Source organism: Coregonus lavaretus (genome assembly GCF_964263955.1).
Source record: "Coregonus lavaretus genome assembly, chromosome: 8".
In the NCBI taxonomy this organism is placed as follows: Eukaryota; Metazoa; Chordata; class Actinopteri; order Salmoniformes; family Salmonidae; genus Coregonus; species Coregonus lavaretus.
The window spans coordinates 25,109,228-25,135,131 of record NC_139995.1 but is presented as its reverse complement, the minus strand read 5'-3'; the positions used below and the strand labels follow the sequence as shown (position 1 = coordinate 25,135,131).

At 44.8% G+C, this 25,904-nt stretch overlaps 1 protein-coding gene across 1 annotated transcript in view; it reads left to right on the top strand.

Annotated features, from left to right (window-relative positions):
• Positions 1-4,790: 4,790 nt before the first annotated feature.
• The window catches only part of LOC311133980 (immunoglobulin superfamily member 21-like), a gene marked incomplete at both ends in the record, with an annotated part of 115,766 nt that continues 94,652 nt past the window's right edge, over positions 4,791-25,904 (top strand). The window contains 2 exons of the mRNA XM_084167605.1: positions 4,791-4,931; positions 14,339-14,465. Coding sequence (XP_084023731.1) covers positions 4,791-4,931; positions 14,339-14,465 — 268 coding nt within the window. The remainder of the gene's footprint in view (positions 4,932-14,338; positions 14,466-25,904) is intronic.

Below are 25,904 nucleotides of genomic sequence, written 5' to 3'. Positions count from 1 at the left end.
TAGACAGAGGCACTGTTTTTTGGAGATTGTACTATATCATGCTGTAACACAATTTCACTCTCCCCTAGTCAACCCCAAGTTCCATACAGCAAACATGACTGGAGCAACAACAAAATAAATACAAAAAAATAACTTGAACCATTCCCCTCTCTAATGCCGTCTAATGATGTCTCTGTGAACACTGCTAGACAGGGATTTGAACCAGTGTCTCTCTATCTGTATAATTGCAAACCTGCCCTATTTCACTGCAAATTTGGACTATTTTGGACTTTTCTTTGTTCCCATGTTTCTGCCAGTGACCTGAGGAGCTGCTTCTCTCGCTCCCTCTTTGTCGTAATTGTTGGTGTAACTTTCTCTAATGACAGCTGGCTCACTTCTCTCTGGTGTTTGAAGTCCGGCAGCAAGGCTTTCTATGTACAGCCGATCGCTAATTAGCAACAGTAACATTTCTCCCAAAAACATGAGAGAGAAAAACACATAATTAGTCCATAAGCTCATTTTGTTCCCTCGCCGTATTGCCTGCCAATGGCTCTTGAAATTAGGCTGCAGGTGTACCCAAAGACCTCTTTTGGTTCTCAGAGATCCTCCGCTGACCTTCACTTTCCTATAATAACGTAAAACCATACAATGAACAAGAAATACCGAACCGGATGAACTCTTCACTGACGTAAGCGAACAGAGTTTTATCAATGGGAGAGGATTCACCCAAGTTAACCCCTTAATCGTTAAGGGGTGGTGGTGGAGATATATGAATGATATAGCCAGGGGAAACTGTGGGCACTCTCTCTCAGCTGGGTGTTAAATCTCCCCTGGTGGAGGAGAAGAAGAATGGCCTCTGGCATTGTGGCTAATTGCCGTCTAAGCTAAAACAGAATTATTCATAACCTATTAGTGTGCCAAGTTCACTGGGATGTGAGAAAAAAAGGAAAAGGGAGAAAGAAAGAAAATGAGAGAAAAAAGTAAATTAATAGGAAGCAGTACATGGAGCGTTTCTTTTTTTTTTTTTTTGAAGGGCTTCATAAATAAGAATTATCATTTCAATGAATCCCCTGCCAAGAAATTCAATCACTCAGTTTCAGAAGGCCAAACCTGGAACTCTTGGTACCTGTGCCACTCTCCTTCACTCAGGGAAAGTTTATGTTCTCTACTTTTATCCTCAACTGTTTCAATTCACAATGGTGTGGTGATGCCTTAAGGCATGGGAGACTTTTGCCTTGAGGATTATTAAGGCAATGCTATTATAACTAATGGTTATTGACAGTTATCTACTTAAACTATATCTAAAAGTTATGCTAAAGATAACAAGAAAATTGGTCTTCTGATGTCTCTTTTCTCCATTGGAGTAAAAAAGTTTAACGGGTTAGAGAGCGCTGGAGAAAACATTTGAGTCATCTTATGGTTAAAGCAATGTGGAAAAAAACATTGACATCTGACATTTTGAACATAATCTCCTATTCACCAGTTAATCTGTAGTTTAACATGGCCATACAGTTACGTCTATATGCTTTAATCTCGCCAAACACATTGTAGGGTCACAATGCATCATATTCATTGTTACAACTGCTGCCTCTTTGTCCCTTTACTGGTTGGCTGGTGCTCTGTCACATACAGTATTGGGCGTAAAGATTTGATTCAGTGCATGTGTTTCACACATCTCTCAACTAAGCCCATAATTCCAGTGGAAATGTAGCCTAACAGGGAACATTTTAACACCAATGCAAGTGACCTTAAAACAACTACTAGTTCTATTTTAGCTCACTTCAGCAAATTATGAGATCAATTAAATCCAAGAGCTGGGTTTTGAAATGGAAATCAGAACCCGTGGGTACTGTAGATCTTAAACTGTGTGACCTCTTACAAGTCATATTGAATTAATTAATTTTGTCCAGATTTGAATAACTAATTAATTATGAGGTATAGAGAAGTCAATTAGTAGACATGTAAAATGAAAGGGAAGTTTCAGGTACGGTGATTGGGTTGGTTTTGATGTGTTCACAGCACCCAAGGTGCATTATACTGACTGCTACTAACCACAAAGATGAAAGAATTTCACTTTAATAGAGATCCAGCGACATGTCAATCTCCTGTAAATCGCATGCAAGGGTCATAATTCCAGACATTGCTAAATGAAAAAATCAATAGCTATTTTCCCAATGGTAGAAATAGGGTCATCATTTGTTATTACTTAAAGTGATTCCTCTGTGACATTTCAAATATTAGGAGTAGTAATTTGTATCTTTGAGATCAGACTGACCTTGGCTCGGCATGGCAATGCCGCTATTGTTTATCCAGTATGTACATGTAGTTGTCCAGCAGCTCAGAGGAACCTTGAGAGACATATTAAGACAACAGTCTGTTGTTCTATTGCCCCCCAGTGTCTCCAGTGTTTTGCTATAAAACACATCAGCTGAATGAATGTCAGGCTTAGATTCACCTTCTTGATGAAGAGCATCTCGGGCGACACGCGCTGCGTTTAAACGCCATGTCACGCAATCCTTTGTTATAACCTTTGCATGGCGCAAATATGTAATTTAGAGGATACCCTTCATGAGGCAGCAGGGCTGTTATTTATATACCCAGGGACAGTGAGATGAGCTCTAAGGTGTATAGGGACTAATTACTCTCTCATCCTATAAAACTGGGATTCCTTCAATAATGAATGCACAACTTTAATTAAGCACTGTGTATATTTAGCTACTCGTTTATAAATGGCTTGGATTAATGATGTTCCAGTCATGCCCAAACACAGCAACGCCTGCAGATACAGCAGTAAGAGTTAAATCTCAGACACACCAGTAGAATTGTCAAACATTTGCTTGTCGACACTACTTAGCACCTCTGAACAGAGAGTCGGCAATCAATCACTTTTGTGTTCACACAGCAAAGACCTTGGAAGTCGTCAGCCACTCAGCCTTGTTAAAATACTCCAAACCAGAATGTGGCAGTAGCGTTGTTTGGCAATGCATATCCGTGCATATTGCTCATGGTCTAGATTCAAAGCTATCTGCGCTAATGTTGCTATTCTGTAGAAAGCCCTTTTTGATACTTGCCAGATGGCCACAGCTAGATAACTACCTAGCAAGATGACGAAGAAACCATTTAATTCACTCTCCATAATAATTCCATACTGCCAGTGCCAGCCCCAAGACCAGCACCAAGGGTGGGGTTTGGGAAACCCTGCCATAGCCTACATTGCATATGAAGTGTGACTGGCTCATCCGTGGATGTACGGAGAAAAGGCCCTCTTTTTCCCTTTTATTTTTGGCTCCCTCAAGTAGGGGTTTGTTCTCACTGATTGGCTCAAAGTCACTGACGAGCATTGCGATTTTACAAGTATAATCGGTAGGTTCGTCGCTATCGGGTTGGCACGCAGCAGGTACAGTTTTTGTTCTAGCAAGAGAAGGAACGGCCTCCCACTGTGATAAGTACCTATCGGCAGTCTATCGGCAGTGAGATTATCGGTGTGTTTCATGCTTTAGCAGTCTGAGTTTAGGGATAGGGGGGCAGTGGGGTTTTAATGGCTATGGGGCGGCTGTTCCCCCTGTGCCCTGTGCTTGTTAGGAGAGGAGAGAGCACCTCTAGCCTATGCCTGATGTAAGGAAGGACTGGAACACAATGGGCTAACCATCATCCGCTGCTGAGAAAGATTCATCACATGCATTAGGAAGTGTATGACACCACACTGTGCATTAATGTGCCTAAGGTCACCAGCACACAGTGTCCTTGATGTATTTATCCATTACTGTCTCTCTGATCCACCTTCTTCCCCTCCATAATACATACTCCTCATGTACCAACATTCCTCTGGGCTGTGTTTTGTCTGTATCATATTTTAATGAGTCACACTAATGCCCCTCGACGTTGCAAATGATTTAGCTGTTGATGCCCCTGTTATCTACAAACTCTCAGTAACATTTTAACTAACAATTTACTATCTACCTAGTTCTAACACTAACCTTAACCCTTATCCTAACCCTAAACTTAACCCTTACCCTAACCCTTATTCTAAACCTAACCCTAACCGTAACCTTAGCAACAGTTTGTTGATAGTATGACCAGCTGTAGAGCATCTATAGATGGAAAATCCGGACACCCCGTATAAAGTGTGACCTTTTGTTTTTTCCTCAGTTTAAGAGAGACATAGCACATAGTCTCCATCGAGATAACTTGGTTCTGATACATATCAAATCAAAGTTTAATTGTCGTGTACACAGTTCACACTGCTCGTTCACGCTGCTCTCTGCTCATTCAAGCTGCTCGTTCTGTGAGTAAGCGGATGCTTCTACCACTGTCTCTCCCAAGCATCTTCAACCGTTTTTTTGGCTTACTGGAATACGTATCAAGCACTACACTCAATGAACTACTTGATCAACAAAAATAGTTTTATAAAGATCGAATTGATCTGCAGGAAAATAACTTTAAGTCCTTCCTGCAACTCTTTCTGGATTCTACCAAACAATAGGGTTGATGATCTGATATAATGGGATTTAAACACAGTTTGGAGTTTACGCAATCAGAGGTGGAGGAGCTAAAGGGAGTGAATGGCACCAGCCAGACCACGTTCAAAGCCATGTCTGAGGATTTTACAATTTTCCAAACAACACTTGACAAGCACTCTTCAAAAGGAGACTACCTCGAAAATCAACCGAGGCACAATAACATTTTAATCGATGGAATTGAGGATGTAAAGACTGAAACTTGGCATGACACAGAAGTCAAGGCCAAGAAACCCCTGGCAGATCAACTCAAACCGGACCCTAAACTCATGGAGATGGAGAGGCCGCATAGGAATGGCACTTTCTTCCCTGATGGACGGCGCCAAATCTATAGTGGTGAAACTGCTCAGGTTCAAAGACAAGGAGGAGATTCTCAGGAGAGCCAACTGCCTGAAGGGAACCAAAATCTTCATCAATGAAGACTTCTCCGAAAAGGTACGCCTCAAAAGAAAGGAACTTCTGCCACGACTAATTTAATTGAAGAATGAAAAAAAGGCAATATCGCATACCTGAAGTATGATCAGCTGGTCATTCACCCACCCTCTAGTAGGCCTATGGCAAGTGACTCCGCTATAGTCTACTGATTTGACACACAAGCACACACATATAGACTCACATATTTACTCTACTTTGTTCATGTGTTTCACCTAACCTCATGACCAAAAACACACATTGCTCTAAATGTCATAACCCTCTTAAGTCTTCAGTGGTGTTATATGGACTGTTTCAATGTGCATTCTATAGGAAATGCACCCCTATTGTATGGTTGAATTGGACATGTGAGGCATGCACTTCTATGTTTCCCTTCCACTCTCTGGATGATTCCGACTGTGTATCTCTCTTAGTTGGGCAGGATATCAACCCTGATAACATGGTCTTTAACCCATTAGATATTAATGAAGCAAATTATAAATATAATGATTGTGTTGATGCAGATTCAAATTTCCTGAAATGTACCAGAAATATGTCTATCAGTTGTGATTGCTATAATGTTAAGCAATTTAACAACCTGTATAGCAGTTTATCTAATTTAAAGACAAGCTAATTTTCTTCCTTTCATTTGAATGTTCGCAGTCTTCCTAAAAATCATGACCACCTTGTTCATTATTTGTCTTCTCTCAGTCATGAATGTTCTATTGTTGCCCTTTCAGAAACATGGTTGACTGAAGAGACAACCATGCTTTATGACATGTCTCCTTATAATGCTGTTCACCACTGTAGAATACCAAGAGTGGGAGGAGGAGTGTCCATTTTTGTTCATAAACATTTTAAATTCTTTGTAAGAGAGGACCTCTCAGACTTTTCTCACATCTTTCAATTCTGTATTTCACCACTGCTTTTCTCTAGAAACCTTGGTTTACAACCGGCCTCAAAAAATCTTCAGTTAAAAAGAAACTAGTTGTATAAAAAGTTTCTCACAAATCCCTCTCCCCTGAATTCTGCAAATTATAAAAGGTATAAGAACAAATTTACTCACGCACTTTGGATATCCCATACAATATATTTTACTAACAGATTCCAAGAATCCTTAAATAATATTAAGTAAACTTGGAAAATCATCAATCAACTGTTGAATAAGAAAAAGGCATCTACAACTATCCCATCTTAATTTATTGTTGGAAATAAGACCTAAAGTGATCCTGATGTTATATCATGTGAATTTAATAACTTTGTTGTGAATGTGGGTTCCTCTCTGTCAAAGAAAATTGAGAAAACTGATGGAAATCCCTTGGATTACATTAAGGGACATTTCCCTTCTCTGCTTCAGTTTGATCCTCCTGATGTAATGGAGGTGATGGAGGTAATCGGTAACTTAAAGATATCAGCAGCAAGTCATGATGAGATTGGTGCCTCTTTGGTGAAATCAGTGTCTTCCTTCGATACTGGTAACGGTAATGTATATCTTCACCAAATCTATGCAAACTAGTATTGTTCCTAAAAATTCGAAAATTGCCAAAGTTATCCCCCTCTATAAATCTGGGGATCCAATATATTTTACAAATTATCGCCCAATATCTGTACTATCATGTTTTTCTAAAGTCCTAGACAAATATGTATTCTATATGAGAACCAATATGGTTTTCGCAAAAACTACTCCACAGATATGTCTCTTTTGCAACTTGTAGATAAAATCTTTACAGCCCTTAACAACAATGTATACGCTCTTGGCATCTTTTTAGATTTATCCAAAGCGTTTGACACGGTTGATCATTAAATATTACTTTCTAAATTGCATTATTACGGTTTTCATGATTATACATACTGTATAATTGGTTATATAGTTATGTTTATGGTAGAGAACAATTTGTTTATGCAACTGGTTGTGCATCTACCAGTGCCAAGATATCCTGTGGTGTGCCACAAGATTCGATAATTGGACCTTTGTTTTTCCTAATATATATCAATGACCTTGCTGCTGTCTTCTACCATACTTCCCACTCTCTTTGCGGATGATACCAATTTGATTTTATCACACAATAATGTTGATTCACTAATTAATGAAGCCAATTCAGGTATGGCCAAATTTTCTGAATGGTTCCAGATAAACAAATTATCTTAAAATGTTAAAAAATCCAACTTTATTGTATTCACTAGTAAGAATAAGAAATATTTTTTTTTAAAGAGCCAGAATCTCAATTGGTGGGAAAGAAATGGAACAAGTCACATTCACTAGATTCCTCAGAGTTCTAATTGATGAAAAGTTATCCTGGAAAGATCCTATTCAATTTGTCTGTGAGGGGAATATATCCCGACCACTCGTCTTGCCGGTCCTGGCAATATGACCTCAGAAACCTACCCACACCCTGGTTAACTCTCTCCACCTGCCCATTACTCTCAGGGTGAAAACCTGAGGTAAGGCTAATCGAGACCCCCAGACGTTCCATAAATGCCCTCCAGACTCTAGAGGTGAACTGGGGACCCCAATCAGACACTATATCCTCAGGCACCCCATAGTGCCAGAAGACGTGTGTAAACAGGGCCTCAGCAGTTTGTAGGGCAGTAGGGAGACCTGGCAGGGGAATGAGACGGCAGGCTTTAGAAAACCGATCCACAACGACCAAGATCGTAGTGTTCCCCTGGGAGGGGGGAAGGTCCGTGACAAAATCTACCGATAGGTGAGACCACGGCCGTTGTGGAACGGGTAGGGGTTGTAACTTCCCCCTGGGCAGGTGTCTAGGTGCCTTACACTGGGCGCACACCGAGCAGGAGGAAACATAAACCCTCACGTCCTTAGCTAAGGTTGGCCACCAGTACTTCTCACTAAGGCAGTGCACTGTCCGACCAATACCCGGATGACCAGAGGAGGGTGATGTGTAAGCCCAGTATATCAAACGGTCGCGAACCTCGAGCGGCATGTACCTCCGACCCTCTGGACACTGTGGAGGAGTAGGGTCGGAACGTAACCCCCGCTCGATTTCCGCATCCTCCTCTGTGTCATATAGTCGGGACAGGGCGTCTGCCTTAGCGTTCTGGGACCCTGGTATATAGGTGAGCTTAATTACAAAACGGGAAAGAAACATTGACCACCTTGCCTGGCGAGGATTCAGCCTCCTCGCTGCCCAGATGTACTCCAGGTTACGATGGTCAGTCAGAATGAGAAAAGGGTGTTTAGCCCCCTCAAGCCAATGTCTCCACACCTTCAGGGCTTGAACCACAGCCAGCAGCTCCCTATCCCCCACGTCATAATTGCGCTCCGCCGGACTGAGCTTCTTAGAATAGAAAGCACAGGGGCGGAGTTTAGGTGGCGTACCCGAGCGCTGAGACAGCACAGCGCCGATCCCAGCCTCGGAAGTGTCCACCTCCACCTGGAATGCCAAAGAGGGATCCGGATGCGCCAGCACCGGAGCCGAGGTAAACAGGTCCTTCAGACGTTTAAACGCCCTGTCCGCCTCTGCTGACCACTGCAGGCGCACCGGACCCCCCTTTAGCAGAGAGGTAATGGGAGCTGCTACCTGTCCAAAGCCCCGGATAAACCTCCGTTAGTAATTGGCAAAACCCAAGAAGCGCTGCACCTCCTTTACCGTGGTGGGAGTCTGCCAATTACGCACGGCAGAAACGCGGTCAATCTCCATCTCTACCCCTGACGCGGACAACCAATGTCCCAGAAAGGAGATGGACTCCTGGAAGAACAGACATTTCTCTGACTTCGCATACAGGTCATGCTCCAACAGTCTAACAAGCACTCGACGCACCAGGAACACATGCTCGGCTCGTGTAGCGGAATATATTAGAATGTCATCAATTTATACCACAACACCCTGTCCATGCAAGTCCCAGAAAATCTCGTCCACAAATGATTGGAAGACTGAAGGAGCATTCATTAACCCGTATGGCATGACGAGGTACTCATAGTGACCCGAGGTGGTACTAAATGCTGTCTTCCACTCATCTCCCTCCCTAATGTGCACCAGGTTGTACGCGCTCCTAAGATCCAATTTTGTGAAGAATCGCGCCCCGTGTAATGACTCCGTCATACTAGCAATCAGAGGGAGAGGATAGCTATATTTGATGGTGATCTGATTTAGACCACGGTAATCAATACACGGGCGTAAACCCCCATCCTTCTTCTTCACAAAAAAGAAACTTGAGGAAGCAGGGGAAGTAGACAGCCGTATGTAACCCTGTCTCAAAGATTCGGTGACGTAGGTTTCCATAGCGGCCGTCTCTTCCTGAGACAGAGGATACACGTGAGTACGTGGAAGCGCAGCGCCTACCTGGAGGTCTATCGTACAATCCCCCTGTCGATGAGGTGGTAATTGAGTCACCTTCTTTTTACTGAAGGTGAGAGCCAAATCGGCATACTCAGGTGGAAAATGCAAGGTCGAAAGCCTTGGCCAGGTCGATGAAGACGGCTGCACAGTACTGTCTATTATCAATCGCGGTTATAATATCATTTATGACCTTGAGCGTGGCTGAAGTGCACCCGTGACCAGCTCGGAAACCGGATTGCATAGCGGAGAAGGTACGGTGGTATTCGAAATGGTCGGTGATCTGTTTGTTAACTTGGCTTTCAAATACTTTAGAAAGGCAGGGCAGGATGGATATAGGTCTGTAGCAGTTTGGATCTAGAGTGTCACCCCCTTTGAAGAGGGGGATGACCGCGGCAGCTTTCCAATCTCTGGGGATCTCAGACGTTATGAAAGAGAGGTTGAACAGACTAGTAATAGGGGTAGCGACAATTTTGGCGGCTAGTTTTAGAAAGAAAGGGTCCAGATTGTCTAGCCCAGCTGATTTGTAGGGGTCCAGATTTTGCAGCGCTTTCAAAACATCAGCTGTCTGAATTTGTGTGAAGGAGAAGCGGGGGGGGCATGGGCAAGTTGCAGCAGAGGGTGCAGAGTTGGTGGCCGGGTTAGTGGTAGCCAGATGGAAAGCATGGCCAGCTGTAGCAAAATGCTTGTTGAAATTCTCGATTATTGTAGATTTATCGGTGGTGATAGTGTTTCCTAGCCTCAGTGCAGTGGGCAGCTGGGAGGAAGTGCTCTTATTCTCCATGGACTTTACAGTGTCCCAAAACTTTTTGGAGTTAGTGCTACAGGATGCAAATTTCTGTTTGAAAAAGCTAGCCTTTGCTTTCCTGACTGCTTGTGTATATTGGTTCCTAACTTCCCTGAAAAGTTGCATATCGCGGGGGCTATTTGATGCTAATGCTGTACGCCACAGGATGTTTTTGTGCTGGTCAAGGGCAGTCAAGTCTGAGGAGAACCAGGGGCTATATCGGTTCTTAGTTCTGTATTTTTTGAATGGGGCATGTTTATTTAAGATTGAGAGGAAATTACTTTTAAGGAACAACCAGGCATCCTCTACTGACGGAATGAGATCTATATCCATCCAGGATACCTGGGCCAGGTCAATTAGGAAGGCATGCTCGCTAAAGTGTTTTAGGGAGCGTTTGACAGTGATGAGGGGTGGTCGTTTGACCGCGGACCCGTTACGGACGCAGGCAATAAGGCAGTGATCGCTGAGATCCTGGTTGAAGACAGCTGAGGTGTATTTAGAGGGTATGTTAGTCAGGATGATATCTATGAGGGTACCCATGTTTACGGATTTAGGGTTGTACCTGGTAGGTTCGTTGATAATTTGCGTGAGGTTGAGGGCATCTAGCTTGGATTGTAGGATGGCTGGGGTATTAAGCATATCCCAATTTAGGTCACCAAGCAGTACAAACTCTGAGGATAAATGGGGGGCAATCAATTCACATATGGTGTCCAGGGCACAGCTGGGGGCTGAGGGGGGTCTGTAGCAAGCGGCAACAGTGAGAGACTTATTTCTGGAAAGGTGGATTTTTAGAAGTAGAAGCTCAAACTGTTTGGGCACAGACCTGGATAGTATGATAAAGGGCATGAATGGGGTAGGGCACATCAACAGGTACGATAGGAATCCCTAACTTATAGGTGAACTGGCGATCAATGAAATTCCCAGCTGCGCCTGAATCTACTAGCGCCTTATGCTGGGAGTGAGGAGAAACCTCGGGAAACACCACTTTAATACACATATGATCAGCAGAGAGCTCTGGGTGAGTTGGGTGCCTACTCACCTGGAATGACTCATCAGTGCGTCGCCCACTGCCTCGATTCCTAGGAGACCCTCCCCAGCACCGACCAGCAGTGTGTCCTCTGCGGCCACAGTTGTTGCAGGGGACGGCCTCCCTCCTGGTCTCCCTCCTGGTCTCCCTAGCACCAGCACCCCCGAGCTCCATAGGGGTCGGCTCGGAAGTGCTGGGGGATGGAATGGACGGCCCCGAATCCGGACGTCCGCGGGTAGCCAACAGGGTATCCAGGCGAATCGACATGTCCACCAGTTGGTCAAAGCTGAGGTTGGTGTCCCGGCTAATTCCCGACGCACGTCCTCCCTCAGGCTGCATCTGTAGTGGTCGATGAGGGACCTCTCATTCCATCCCGTGTTGGCTGCTAGCGTCTGGAAGTCCAGCGCGAACTCCTGCGCGCTCCTCCTCCCCTGTCTAAGGTGGAATAGACGCTCACCCGCCGCTTTACCCTCTGGGGGATGATCGAATACTGCCCGGAAGCGGCGTGGGAACTCTGCATAGCTGACCGTAGCGGCGTCTATCCCACCCCATTCGGCGTTGGCCCATTCCAGCGCCTTGCCGGACAGACAGGAGATGAGGGCGGACACGCTCTCGTATCCCGAGGGCGCCGGGTGAATGGTTGCTAGGTAGAGTTCAACCTGGAGTAGGAAACCCTGACACCCGGCCGTGGTGCCATCATAAGCCCCCGGGAGCGAGAGCCGAATCCCACTGGACTCCGGAGATGGACCGATGGGTATGGCTGATGGTGGTGGTATCGTAGGATGAGGTGTGGGCAAACCTCCACTCTCCCATCGCCTCAAGGTGTCCATCACCCCTTGGATGGTGGTACCCAGGTGCTGGATCACGGCCTCTTGTTGGGTTACACGCTCCTCCAGTGCTCCCCTGAGCGCGGACGATCCTGCTGACTCCATCGGAAGGTGTGTTATTCTGTCAGAAGGCGACGGTGAAATGCGGTAGGCGAAGTCAAACGCAGGACACAGAGCTTACTGGAAACGTACTTTACTTGAAAGTAACCAGAGAAGAAAACCATCTCCATACAAGGAGGAAAACAACCCGCACACTAACACTGCCGAAGACGAATACAATAACACAACACACAATGCACGACAGAGGGTAAAATAGGGGAAACAATACAACATAATGGGGAACAGGTGTACACAATCAGGACAAAACAAGTCAAACACCGAAACATAGATCGGTGGCAGCTAGTACTCCGGGGACGACGAACGCCGAAACCTGCCCGAGCAAGGAGGAGGAGCAGCCTCGGCTGATTCCGTGACATAGTGTGTATATACAGTTGAAGTCAGAAGTTTACATACACCTTAGCCAAATACATTTAAACTCAGTTTTTCACCATTCCTGACGTTTAATCCTAGTACAAATTCCCTGTCTTAGGTAAGTTAGGATCACCACTTTATTTTAAGAATGTGAAATGTCAGAATAATAGTAAAGATAATTATTTATTTCAGCTTTTATTTCTTTCATCACATTCCCAGTGGGTCAGAAGTTTACATACGCCCAATTAGTATTTGGTAGCATTGACTTTAAATTGTTTAACTTGGGTCAAACGTTTCAGGTAGCCTTCCACAAGCTTCCCACAATAAATTGGGTGAATTTTGAACATTAATGTACATTTCAGTCATTTAGCAGACACTTATCCAGAGCGACTTACAGCTAGGCGAAATTGTACATTGACTCAAGGTTTTACTCCTCAGGCCTTACTTTCTATGTTGATGATTTGCAGAACTGTGCTGTTGTTGCAGTTGATAACCAACCCGACTTTCTGTCCATAGGACTGACATCTCTTTCTTCTCTTCAGTATGTTGGTATGTCTGTTGGAGTATGAGAAACGGGCAAGTGCATCGGCTCTTCATCTGCTTTCTATTCCTCATGCTTTGTCTTGCATGTTGCATGACCCAGTCTATTGAAAACATTGTGGAGATAAGCTGAACTAACATACTGTATTTGTCTATCAAAGTTTGTCTAGTTGTGAAATAACATTGCTGTTGAACCACTGAATGATGTTTACAATACGGGCAGATGAGCTACCACTTATTACCATGTGCTGCAATGCTCAATGGTGCTCATTGACACTGGTTAGAATGCCCCCAAGAGCAAAAATCTGGTATTTTCCTTTCCTGAAACCAGGTTGTTTATTGCTGGTCAATGTTTGATAACATGGCCTGTTAATTGTTTTCTTGCTGGGTATAGATCAAAGTGTGATGTTCCTCGTGTTGTTGCAGTTTGATAGTGAACCCTTCTACGGTTGATTTGCAGCTATATGTCTATGTTTGAATAAAACAACTTTGAATAGTTCTGCATCAAGGTTGTAAGCGCCTTTAGCTATTGGCAGTGATGATTTGTTGTTGTTGGTGGGTCTGTGCTGATGTCAGGACTGTATAGGAAGTCTTGACACATTGACATTGTGAATAATGTGCATTGAAACCAATGTCAATCTCTTTTAACTAGTATGCAGTAGCATTGGCAATGATATGAAAACAAATAACATAGGGTACATATTTCTACACAATAATTGATTAACACAACCGCTCAATCCAGCACCTGTCTGTGAAAGTGTACGTGTACTTCTCGTACTAAGTGTACTTATCTACAGACGAGGGATCCTGCAGGCACGTAAATGGTTCACTTGACTTTTCAGTGCCCTGAGTAGGACGTGCTGTGTGTTCTCCCACATGCAGGGCTATTGTTTAACAGCATGCATTTAGATTGGGCAGCCCTGTGGAAAAAACACTATTATTTTCACAGCATGAGCCCAACGACTCTTTATAAAAGGCTGTAGGATGCAGAATCCTCAAACTACCCAGTGTTAATCTCAGATAATCTCTCTAACCTCCCTTGTGTAGAGTTATGTGTTAATTTATATGTTTATGAGTAGTTATGATGAAGTGTGAACTTTATGCTTTCAAACAAAAGGATCTGAATCACATTCATAACAAAATCAACACGTTTTTGACCCTTATTAATTATTCACAGTTGGGTGATAACTGGTGATATTCATATTCATAAACACATAGAGTCACTCTTGACAGAAAGTAACTTTCAGCAAAATAAAATAATAATAATAATAATAGTAATGTTTTGCTTAAAACATAACCTTGTGATGCCTTTTATGATGCATCTCTTTTCTGTTTTCCTGAGTAGCGTTCCTCCCTTCATGCTGCTCTCTGTGTCTGATGTGTGTCTGATATTGTGTACAGTCCTCCCCTGACGTCTCGTCACTGTGAGCTTTGGCTCTCATTCCTGGTGTAGAAGTGTGTCTATCTCACTCCCCTCCCAGGATGTCTCTATCACTGCCTCGACTCTGCTCCCAGCACCCCGCCTCCCCCCGCTCCCCGCCAAGGTCCCCTCTGTTGAGCAGGTGGGCGACAGTGGAGATACAGCTCCTCCCCAGAGAGACACTGATTGTACCGGAGGATGAGAAAACATATCTATTTTTTCATATTACATTTTCCCTCTTTGTGACAAGCCATTTTATTGGAAGCCTGAATATCACCTTGCATAATAACTTTCCCTTTCCTCTAAACTACCTCCTCTAAAAATAGTCCCTGACTTTACAAGTTCGACAAAAGTTTACTGTGTCAGATAATGTATTAATTTATCATTGAAATATACCAGAAATAAAACCAACCATGTGATATTATTGGCATAACCATGGGGATACCACGCCACTTTCAATTGGAGGTCTTTAAGTAAAGCCAATGTTCTGTGGCACTGCAAGCACAACTATACAATAGTAGGGGTATAGTTGAGGGCATAACTGTTACCAACTAGTGAGGTTCACATCCTAGTCCCTTTCAAACATCCTGAACTTATACTGTAAATGTCACTTGGTATGGCCGACCTTTAACAGGCCATAGTCTGAGAGGGAAACGTGGCAGACATTTTGGAGCATTGCTGAGCACCCCTTTACAGTGGTCTTAGCTCTTAGATATTCCACACATCTCTGGCAGCTGCACAAAAGGCAGCAGGACAGGCGATACATTTGTGGGGATAGAAGAAATACTGGTTTAGGAGCTCCTGAAAGCAGCCTATGGGCATGCATCGAATGGATTTCTTTCCACTATGCCCATTTTTCTAAACTTGAATACAAATTAGATGAGGGGAGCGAAAAGGGAGAAATTAGAAAGGGAAATTCAGCCTGGATTTGGGACCTTACTTTTCTACTGCGGAATCCATCAAGTTAGACCATGAGGGCGGGAGGGTATATTAATTGCCTAAATGGAAAAGCCATGTACAAAATGTCTGGGCTGTAACTGCGAGGCTACGCTGGAGTGAGAGATGTGTAATGACTCCTCATGGGAGAACAACACTACTGGCTTTTATCTATCACATATTCATGTAGTTTATGTGTGGCCTCTCACTGTAACTTGAGCAAACTCTGTAACAAATGGCGAGCTCCTCAGGCAATGTCAATGACATGGAGCAACTATTTCTGTGTACTTATGAAGTACCATTACTGTTATTGCATTATTAAAGTACTGTATGGCACATTCCAACCATAAGAACATGAGGTAGTGGTTGAAAAGAGTTGTGTCTGTATGTCACATATCCACACAGGACCAACTATTGAATAACAGAGGGATACTAATGTGCTCTGCAATATTCTCGCATAACTTGTGCTGAACACACTAAAATCCATGAGTCGGAAAATCCAAATATTTTATTATACCATATCAATTGATGTCATTGTATTATACATTTCATTCCTGTTTCTTGTAATGAAGATACCCAAAATGGTATGAGGTGCAGAAATGAAGGTAGCTTTATACTGAGCCAAGGTACCTCCTAAATCATATTAGGGCATAATGGAAACGAGGTGCAGAAATATCTGCAGCCTCAAATGGTGTCAAAGTCAATATGTTTGTCAGATTGCCCCTGAACAGAGTAGCCCGGCTCCATAAATGATACCTTGTTCTATATAATGAAGACTCTTTCATTTGGCACTTGCTGTTGGCTGTGACTTTGCCGAGAGCATATTCTCACTTGTTCTAACCTATTGTGACTGAATGACTGTCGAATAGAAATGGGCTCACAACCTGACTTACAATTATAGCCAGGCTATTCCTGTTAGGACGTGAGAGGTTGTCTCTGTCCTGGCTTTCTGCTCTACTGATCTGAAGAGAAATACATGGAGATTTATTAGGGTGGTGTTTTTCTTTCTCCAAACAGAATATCCGTAATTTAAGTGACCTTGGTCAAGGTCAATGAAATCAATTAGAGGTGAAGATTACCATCTATCATGTTTTTAATGTATAATTAAATTCAAACCAGAGTAGCTAATATTATGTGTTTTGCCTTTAATGTTTTAGATGACAATTCAAAAAGTGAATTTCATTTTCACACTGCAATTCTCCTCATATTTCCATGATTTATTGTCATCATCTTTTGCCAGGTAATTACCTAGCAGATTTATATATAGTAGCTTGATTTCACAGAAACCTATGAGAATCATCCATACATAATTAATGGCATGACTGCAGTCCCACTGCCAGGTGACAGATGACACAATGTTAATGTGCCAGCCAGGCATTAGTGTCATTCATTAAGACATATTATATGGACATAAAGGGACATATTAAGATTCCTAATCTAAACTGTTGTCATTCAACACAACATGTTACATCAGCATGCAGGGATGTTCACTGTGGTGGGTGAAATTAGGGATGACCTTGGATTCAATGACCAGCGGTGTGAAGTTCACCTTTAGCTTTGTGAGACAGTGTGTTAGTATTGGTGTGACCTGACCTAAGGGGCTGAAGCTCCAGATAATGAACCTGACTCTCCTCTGATGACTACACTCATGTCAACTTATAATTTCCATGTTCCATTTGTTATATACTGTCTGCATGAGAAGAGGATGATAATTATTCCTTTGATATATTTTCCCCATTGAAACGAACCAACGAAGCGGATTGCGTGAGAAAGTCAGGCCTGGCCTGTGTTGACCCTGTAGTTACAGTGCATAGAGAAGTAGGGTCTAAGTGACAAATGACTACGTTTAGAGGACACACAACACCCCACACACACACACACACACACACTCCACAGCTCCCAGGGTGCATCAGAGCAATCTGGTCATCCTAATTATGGCATGTTGTATCAGAGACAGGCGGGGGATTAAAGCCAGCCTTTAATCACAGTCACAGACAGACATACAGGAGAGTTTAGGGAGCGCTCGGCTGCTGATGATCTACATGAGGTTCATACGGAGGCATTTCAAAGCACATTCATGACCTTCTGATCAAAGACAGTGTGTGCAGTAGGCATGTACTCTATACAGTAAATGTACTTTCAGTCTCAACCTATTGTCACTAGGAAGTAGAGGTGGCCTTTTTTCTTTTGCCTAAATCTATACTTTGAAAGTGAAAGCTTAAAGTCATATGGTTTTCTATGTCCTTTTGGTTTGTTCTGTCCTCTCATGCCGCTGTAGGTTGTCTGCTATAGGAGTAAGGGGTGGAAACATCCATTTGTGTGTCTGACAAGCTTACATACCAAACTCTGTGTGAGTTTTTTAAGAGAGAATATTTAGCACCAACTGGGGGTGGGGTGTGGATATAAAGTGGTAATCTCGCAGAGAATACATTCATGTGCTGGTGTCCCCTGTTCCTGATATTACAGTGATACTTTATCATTGAAATGATGTCAGCATTGCCTACAAGAACAGGACATGCTGTGGCTCATAATATAAGCCCAGAGTCATGTAATTAAGTTCAGAATACATCAAAGAACCTTCATCATGCTTTACACACACACACACACACACACACACACACACACACACACAAACACACACACACGCACACACACACACAAACACAAACACACGCACACACACACACACACACACACACATACACACAGGCATGCGCAGGCACACACATACACATGCGCACAGAACACAGAGGAATGCACTTTTGTGAGAGATTCCCAGTTATTTACATTCACAGCACATTTTTACCTGCTCAACATATAATTACTTTTCTTCTCCATTGCTCTTTTACTATTATAGCATTGCCAATACTACCATAGCCACTGGGTTTATCACAATGAAAGGTTCACTTGGGAGATGAAATGCTGAAGTATTTGAGTAATGAAAGGCACCCTTGAAACCAAGTATCTCATGTCCAGAGGAAAACGTTACAGATTCAATTTAAGATGTTTGGCAATCTGCTGAGAGTGAAATATCTCAAGTGGAAAATTGAATTTTTTTTGTTTTTTGGATTGAGGAGGGGTTGATGATGACAAATTCCCAGCGCTGCAGACTTATATACAGTCATCCCAACAGAATACCCTTTTTTTGCAACTAAATGGACACTACTAATACATAGTGGATACAAAGGTTTACAAATGTATGTAAATATTCTTACAAACTCCCTTAATTTGTTTTATTTCATTAATTCCCCTGTGTTGGCTTCTTCTAAAACATATCAGCAACAAAGATACTTGGGGATAATTCTTAATTGTTCTTTCCTTGTTTCCTGCGCTGCTAAGAGGTCCAGCATTTCAGTTGTAGGCTTAAATGAACAGAGCTGCTCTCAGTCCCCAACACAATGTGCTATTTGTGATATAAGAGGCAATCCCAACACCTCTACAGCATCTGGTTGAAATGATCTGGATACAGATAGATGGAAAATATCCCCATGCAGAATTCATGAATGGATTTCCTTGCTTATGAATGAATTCCCATGCCGATTTTATGTTGTAACCACCATCCCTCCCTAGAATAGATTTAGGCAACATTACCCCCAAAAATGTGCAGATCTAGTAAGAAATATAGCTTTTCAGGGTGGAAAGCAGGACATGTACCTATTCAGGAAGTAAGAATGACACTTTGGATGGACGTTGGATGGAGACTATATACAAAATAACTACCATTATTAGTATTACTATTTCCATATCCTGATGACAACATTTAGGTAACATCTAGGCTGACCAGTTGTGTTATGCAAGAGGGGGAGTGCTGGATCTAAAGTGAACTGTTGATTTGAAACTATATGAAATATGTATGAAAATATGAACACTGTTCTATCTATTTTTGTATTTAGTGCACACTTATATTATTCCATAACATAATCATGAAACAACACATCATTTTAGAAGAGCGGTAAGAGGAAGTCAGGGGAATTAACAGGCTTAGTGGGTCTAACTACATTAGTGGATTCTCAAGTGTAAATATTTTATATGCCATTTATTTCACCAGCCTCAGATGTTGTTTCACAGAGCTCTTTGGTTATTGTGGGCAACCAGTGAGAGGTAATATTGGCAGAGTTTCCAATCAGTGCTGCCAACACCACCTAGGGTGACTTCACCCTTAAATACGCTTTAGCGCACGCACGCATGCACGTACGCAAACACACACACACACACACCTTCACACACACACCTTCAAACACACTCACACACACACACACAAATGCATCGGCGACGTTGTTCCCTCAGTGAAGGTTTGCTGCTTCCCCAATCAAAAGCCCTGGATTAACACCGAGCTTGGTGCTAAGCTAAAGGACAAGGCTACCACACACAGGGCTATCGCAGACAACCCTGAGGCTACAGCTGAGGACAGGAACAAGCACAAGACTCCGCAGAGTCATCAAAAGAGCAGTAGGACAATATAGGAATAAGGTGGAATCATATTACACAGGCTCCGACGCCCATGGCAGGGGCTACAGTCCATTACGGATTACAAAGGAAGACCCAGCCGTGATCTGCCCAACAATGCCTCTCTTCCAGACGAACTCAATGCATTTTATGCACACTTCGACTATAACAACACCATACCGTGCGTGAGGGGCCCCCACTGACCCGGAGGACTGGGTGATCTTGCTCTCCGAGGCCGACGTGAATCAGGTCAACACTCTATAGGCTGCGTATTCCAGGGCGGGTTCTCCGTGCATGCGCAGATCAGCTGGCAGGCATATTCAACCTCCCTTTGTCCCAGTCTGTAATCCCCATGTATCTTAAAATGACTACCATCATTCCTGCTCCCAAGAACTTTAAGGCTTCATGCCACAATGACTACCACCCTGTAGCACTCACATCTGTAATCATGAAGTGCTTTGAAAGGCTGGTTATGGCACACATCAACTCCATCATCCCAGACACCCTAGACCCACTCCAATTTGCATACCTCCCCAACAAATCCATAGACGACGCAATCTCAATTGCACTCCACACTGCCCTCACCCACCTAGATAAGAGGTGTGAGAATGGTGTTCATTAATTAGTGTAGTGTTCAACACCATTGTCCCCTCCAAGCTTATTACCAAGCTTAGGACCCTGGGACTGAACTCCTGCCTCTGCAACTGGATTCTGGACTTCCTGACGGGCTGACCCAAGGAGGTGAGGGTAGGGAACATCACATCCGCCACACTGACCCTCAACACGCGGGCCCACATGAGTGTGTGCTTAGTCCCCTCATGTACTTACATTTACATTTACATTTTAGTCATTTAGCAGACGCTCTTATCCAGAGCGACTTACAGGAGCAATTAGGGTTAAGTGCCTTGCTCAAGGGCACATTTACGTCATTTAGCAGACGCTCTTATCCATAGCGACTTACAAATTGGTGCATTCACCCTATAGCCAGTGGGATAACCACTTTACACTTTTTTTTTTTTTTTTTTTGGGGGGGGGGGGGTAGAAGGATTACTTTATTCTATCCCAGGTATTCTTTAAAGAGGTGGGGTTTCAAATGTCTCCGGAAGGTGGTGAGTGACTCCGCTGTCCTGGCGTCGTGAGGGAGCTTGTTCCACCATTGGGGTGCCAGAGCAGCGAACAGTTTTGACTGGGCTGAGCGGGAACTATGCTTCCGCAGAGGAAGGGGAGCCAGCAGGCCAGAGGTGGATGAACGCAATGCCCTCGTTTGGGTGTAGGGACTGATCAGAGCCCGAAGGTACGGAGGTGCCGTTCCCCTCACTGCTCCATAGGCAAGCACCATGGTCTTGTAACGGATGCGAGCTTCAACTGGAAGCCAGTGGAGTGTGCGGAGGAGGGGGGTGACGTGAGAGAACTTGGGAAGGTTGAACACCAGACGGGCTGCCGCATTCTGGATGAGTTGTAGGGGTTTAATGGCACAGGCAGGGAGGCCAGCCAACAGCGAGTTGCAGTAATCCAGACGGGAGATGACAAGTGCCTGGATTAGGACCTGTGCCGCTTCCTGTGTAAGGCAGGGTCGTACTCTCCGAATGTTGTAGAGCATGAACCTGCAGGATCGGGTCACCGCCTTGATGTTAGTGGAGAACGACAGGGTGTTGTCCAGGGTCACGCCAAGGCTCTTCGCACTCTGGGAGGAGGACACAACGGAGTTGTCAACCGTGATGGCGAGATCATGGAACGGGCAGTCCTTCCCCGGGAGGAAGAGCAGCTCCGTCTTGCCAGGGTTCAGCTTGAGGTGGTGATCCGTCATCCATACTGATATGTCTGCCAGACATGCAGAGATGCGATTCGCCACCTGGTTATCAGAAGGGGGAAAGGAGAAGATTAGTTGTGTATCGTCAGCGTAGCAATGATAGGAGAGGCCATGTGAGGATATGACAGAGCCAAGTGACTTGGTGTATAGGGAGAATAGGAGAGGGCCTAGAACTGAGCCCTGGGGGACACCAGTGGTGAGAGCACGTGGTGCGGAGACAGCTTCTCGCCACGCCACTTGGTAGGAGCGACCGGTCAGGTAGGACGCAATCCAGGAGTGAGCCGCGCCGGAGATGCCCAGCTCGGAGAGGGTGGAGAGGAGGATCTGATGGTTCACAGTATCAAAGGCAGCAGACAGGTCTAGAAGGACAAGAGCAGAGGAGAGAGAGTTAGCTTTAGCAGTGCGGAGAGCCTCCGTGACACAGAGAAGAGCAGTCTCAGTTGAATGACCAGTCCTGAAACCTGACTGGTTTGGATCAAGAAGGTCATTCTGAGAGAGATAGCAAGAGAGTTGGCTAAAGACGGCACGCTCAATAGTTTTGGAAAGAAAAGAAAGAAGGGATACTGGTCTGTAGTTGTTGACATCAGTGGGATCGAGTGTTGGTTTTTTGAGAAGGGGTGCAACTCTCGCTCTCTTGAAGACGGAAGGGACATGGCCAGCGGTCAAGGATGAGTTGATCAGCGAGGTGAGGTAGGGGAGAAGGTCACCGGAGATGGTCTGGAGAAGAGAGGAGGGGATGGGGTCAAGCGGGCAGGTTGTTGGGCGGCCTGCAGTCACAAGTCGCAGGATTCTATCTGGAGAGAGAGGGGAGAAAGAAGTCAAAGCATAGGGTAGGGCAGTGTGAGTAGGACCAGCAGTGTCATTAGACTTAACAAACGAGGATCGGATGTCGTCAACCTTCTTTTCAAAGTGGTTGACGAAGTCATCCACAGAGAGAGAGGGGGGGGGGGGGGGGAGGATTCAGCAGGGAGGAAAATGTGGCAAAGAGCTTCCTAGGGTTAGAGGCAGATGCTTGGAATTTAGAGTGGTAGAAAGTGGCCTTAGCAGCAGAAACAGATGAAGAAAATGTAGAGAGGAGGGAGTGAAAAGATGCCAGGTCGGCAGGGAGTTTAGTTTTCTTCCATTTCCGCTCCGCTGCCCGGAGCTCTGTTCTGTGAGCTCGCAATGAGTCATCAAGCCACGGAGCTGGAGGGGAGGACCGAGCCGGCCGGGAGGATAGGGGACACAGAGAGTCAAAGGATGCAGAAAGGGAGGAGGGGAGGGTTGAGGAGGCAGAATCAGGAGATTGGAGGGAGAAGGTTTGAGCAGAGGGAAGAGATAATAGGATGGAAGAGGAGAGAGTAGTGGGAGAGAGAGAGCGAAGTTTGCGGCGGCGCATTACCATCTGTGTAGGGGCAGAGTGAGTAGTGTTGGAGGAGAGCGAGAGAGAAAAGGAAACAAAGTAGTGGTCGGAGACATGGAGGGGAGTTGCAGTGAGATTAGTAGAAGAGCAGCATCTAGTAATGATGAGGTCAAGCGTATTGCCTGCCTTGTGAGTAGGGGGGGACGGTGAGAGGGTGAGGTCAAAAGAGGAGAGGAGTGGAAAGAAGGAGGCAGAGAGAAATGAGTCAAATGTGGACGTAGGGAGGTTGAAATCCCCCAAAACTGTGAGGGGTGAGCCATCCTCAGGAAAGGAACTTATCAAGGCGTCAAGCTCATTGATGAACTCTCCAAGGGAACCTGGAGGGCGATAGATGACAAGGATATTAAGCTTAAATGGGCTAGTGACTGTGACAGCATGGAATTCAAATGAGGAGATAGACAGATGGGTTAGGGGAAAAATTGAGAATGTCCACTTGGGAGAGATGAGGATTCCTGTGCCACCACCCCTCTGACCAGATGCTCTCGGGGTATGCGAGAACACATGGTCCGACGAGGAGAGAGCAGTAGGAGTAGCAGTGTTTTCAGTGGTAATCCATGTTTCCGTCAGCGCCAGGAAGTCGAGGGACTGGAGGTTAGCATAGGCTGGGATGAAGTCAGCTTTGTTGGCAGCAGAACGGCAGTTCCAGAGGCTGCCTGAGACCTGGAACTCCAGGTGTGGGGTGCGTGCAGGGACCACCAGGTTAGAGAGGCAGCAGCCACGCGGTGTGAGGCATTTGTGTAGCCTGTGCAGAGAGGAGAGAACAGGGATAGGCAGAGGCATAGTTGACAGGCTGTAGCAAATGGCTACAATAATGCAGAGGAGATCGGAATGAAATGAACTAAACATCTGGGAGAGGAGAGAGCAGGGCCTCCCTCACCAAAACTTCCACCTCAGAAACTATAATTGTTTCACTGAACCACCCGAACAAAAACTCTCCCAACTTCCACCTTTAGAAATCAGAATTGTTGTGAACCACAGCGGTTCAATGTTTCAAGGAATAGACTCAACCCACTTTATTCAGCTAGCTAACTATGACACCATAGCTAACTAGCATGCTAGCATCCAATAACACACAGTTTAGCACCAACACTTGGTCACAACAAACCACCAATAGTGTGTTAACACACTAAACAGATAATTCGTGTCCGTGTCTAGTTCCTTTCATAACGCAGCAATAATTAAACGTTGGCTAGCTAGCACAAATATATTGTATTTAGCTGCCACAGTACAGCACACAATGGCTACTGTGTTGACTCTGTTCGAAAAACGGCTAGCTAGCTAGCTTCGTGCTACACCCGGCACCGCCGAAAACAATGCTAACCTACAATAACTACCCACAACAGCCCACGATGCCTAACTATGACACCATAGCTAACTAGCATGCTAGCATCCAATAACACACAGTTTAGCACCAATACTTGGTTACAACAAACTACCAATAGTGTGTTAACACACTAAACAGATAATTCGTGTCCGTGTCTAGTTCCTTTCATAACGCAGCAATAATTAAACGTTGGCTAGCTAGCACAAGTATATTGTATTTAGCTACTACAGTACAGTTAGCTGGTCGTGTTGGCTAGCTAGCAATGGCTACTGTGTTGACTTTGTTTGAAAAACGGCTAGCTAGCTATCTTCGTGCTACACCCGGCACCGCCGAAAACAATGCTAACCTACAATAACTGCCCACAACAGCCCACGATGCCTAACTATGACGCCATAGCTAACTAGCATGCTAGCATCCAATAAAACACAGTTTAGCACCAATACTTGGTTACAACAAACTACCAATAGTGTGTTAACACACTAAACAGATAATTCGTGTCCGTGTCTAGTTCCTTTCATAACGCAGCACTCCCTGTTTACCCACGACTGCGTGGCCATGCACATCTCCAACACCATCATCAAGTTTGCTGACGACACGACAATGATAGGCCTGATCACCGGCGACGATGAGACAGCTTACAGGGAGGTCAGTGACCTGGCAGTGTGGTGCTGGGACAACAACCTCTCCTTCAACATCAGTAAGACCAAGGAGCTGATCTACAGGAAACGGGCGGCGAGCACGCCCCCATCAACATCGACAGAATTGCAGTGGAGCGGGTCGAGAGCTTCAAGTTCCTCGGTGTCCAAATCACTAAGGACTTACAATGTTCCACTCACACGCACACAGTCGTGAAGAAGGTACGACAGTGCCTCTTCCCCCTCAGGAGGTTGAAAAAGTTCATGGGCTGCACCATTGAGAGCATCTTGACTGGCTGCATCACTGCTTGGTATGGCAACAGCACCCCCCTCGATCGCATGACGATACAGAGCTATTGCTCCTTTCTAATACTACCTGCTCCCTATTTCCTTCACTACACTACCTAAGGATTTTTTACTGTGTTTTTTTAATCAGGTTCTGGGGGTACAGAATGTCTAGTTTTGAAAAGAACTCTTGGGTGCATTGTCATCCATCTGTCTTGGTTATGAGTTCATGACTGTTCCCCATCAAACCCCCAGGCATTGTCAGTTTGAAATATGAATTCCTCTGCCTGTCTGTCCTCGAAAGCTGAGTATACTACTTGCCGACAGTTGGGGAGCTTGTGGCCGTCTAGCTGAGGGCATTTGATGTAGACTATTTCAAAGACTTCTTTAGGGATTGCTCATATTGTCAGGGGCCAACGGTGGATAATTGAATGATAGATACTCCATTGCATCGTCTGACTCTCTTTGGCCTCGTATAACTTTATGGCCCCATTCCCCCCCACCCCCCATCCCCTGGTCTGTAAATTAGGTGTCATAAAGAAAGCATCTGAACCAGGCCTTACAGCCACACTGATCAACCAATTTGTCTGTGACACCATGGGCACCAGGGAGCCCTAAAGGAGCCGGCAGGCCTGGGCCCTGTAAATGACCAAGCTGCTGAAGAGAAGGGGACTGGGCCAGATGTAAAAGGGGGCCAAGTCAGAGCAGATTGCATAGCTTCCCCCAACCCTCCCCTTCCTCCCCACCCGAAAAGGAAAAGAGACTTTATGGATGAAGGTCCCAGTCGAG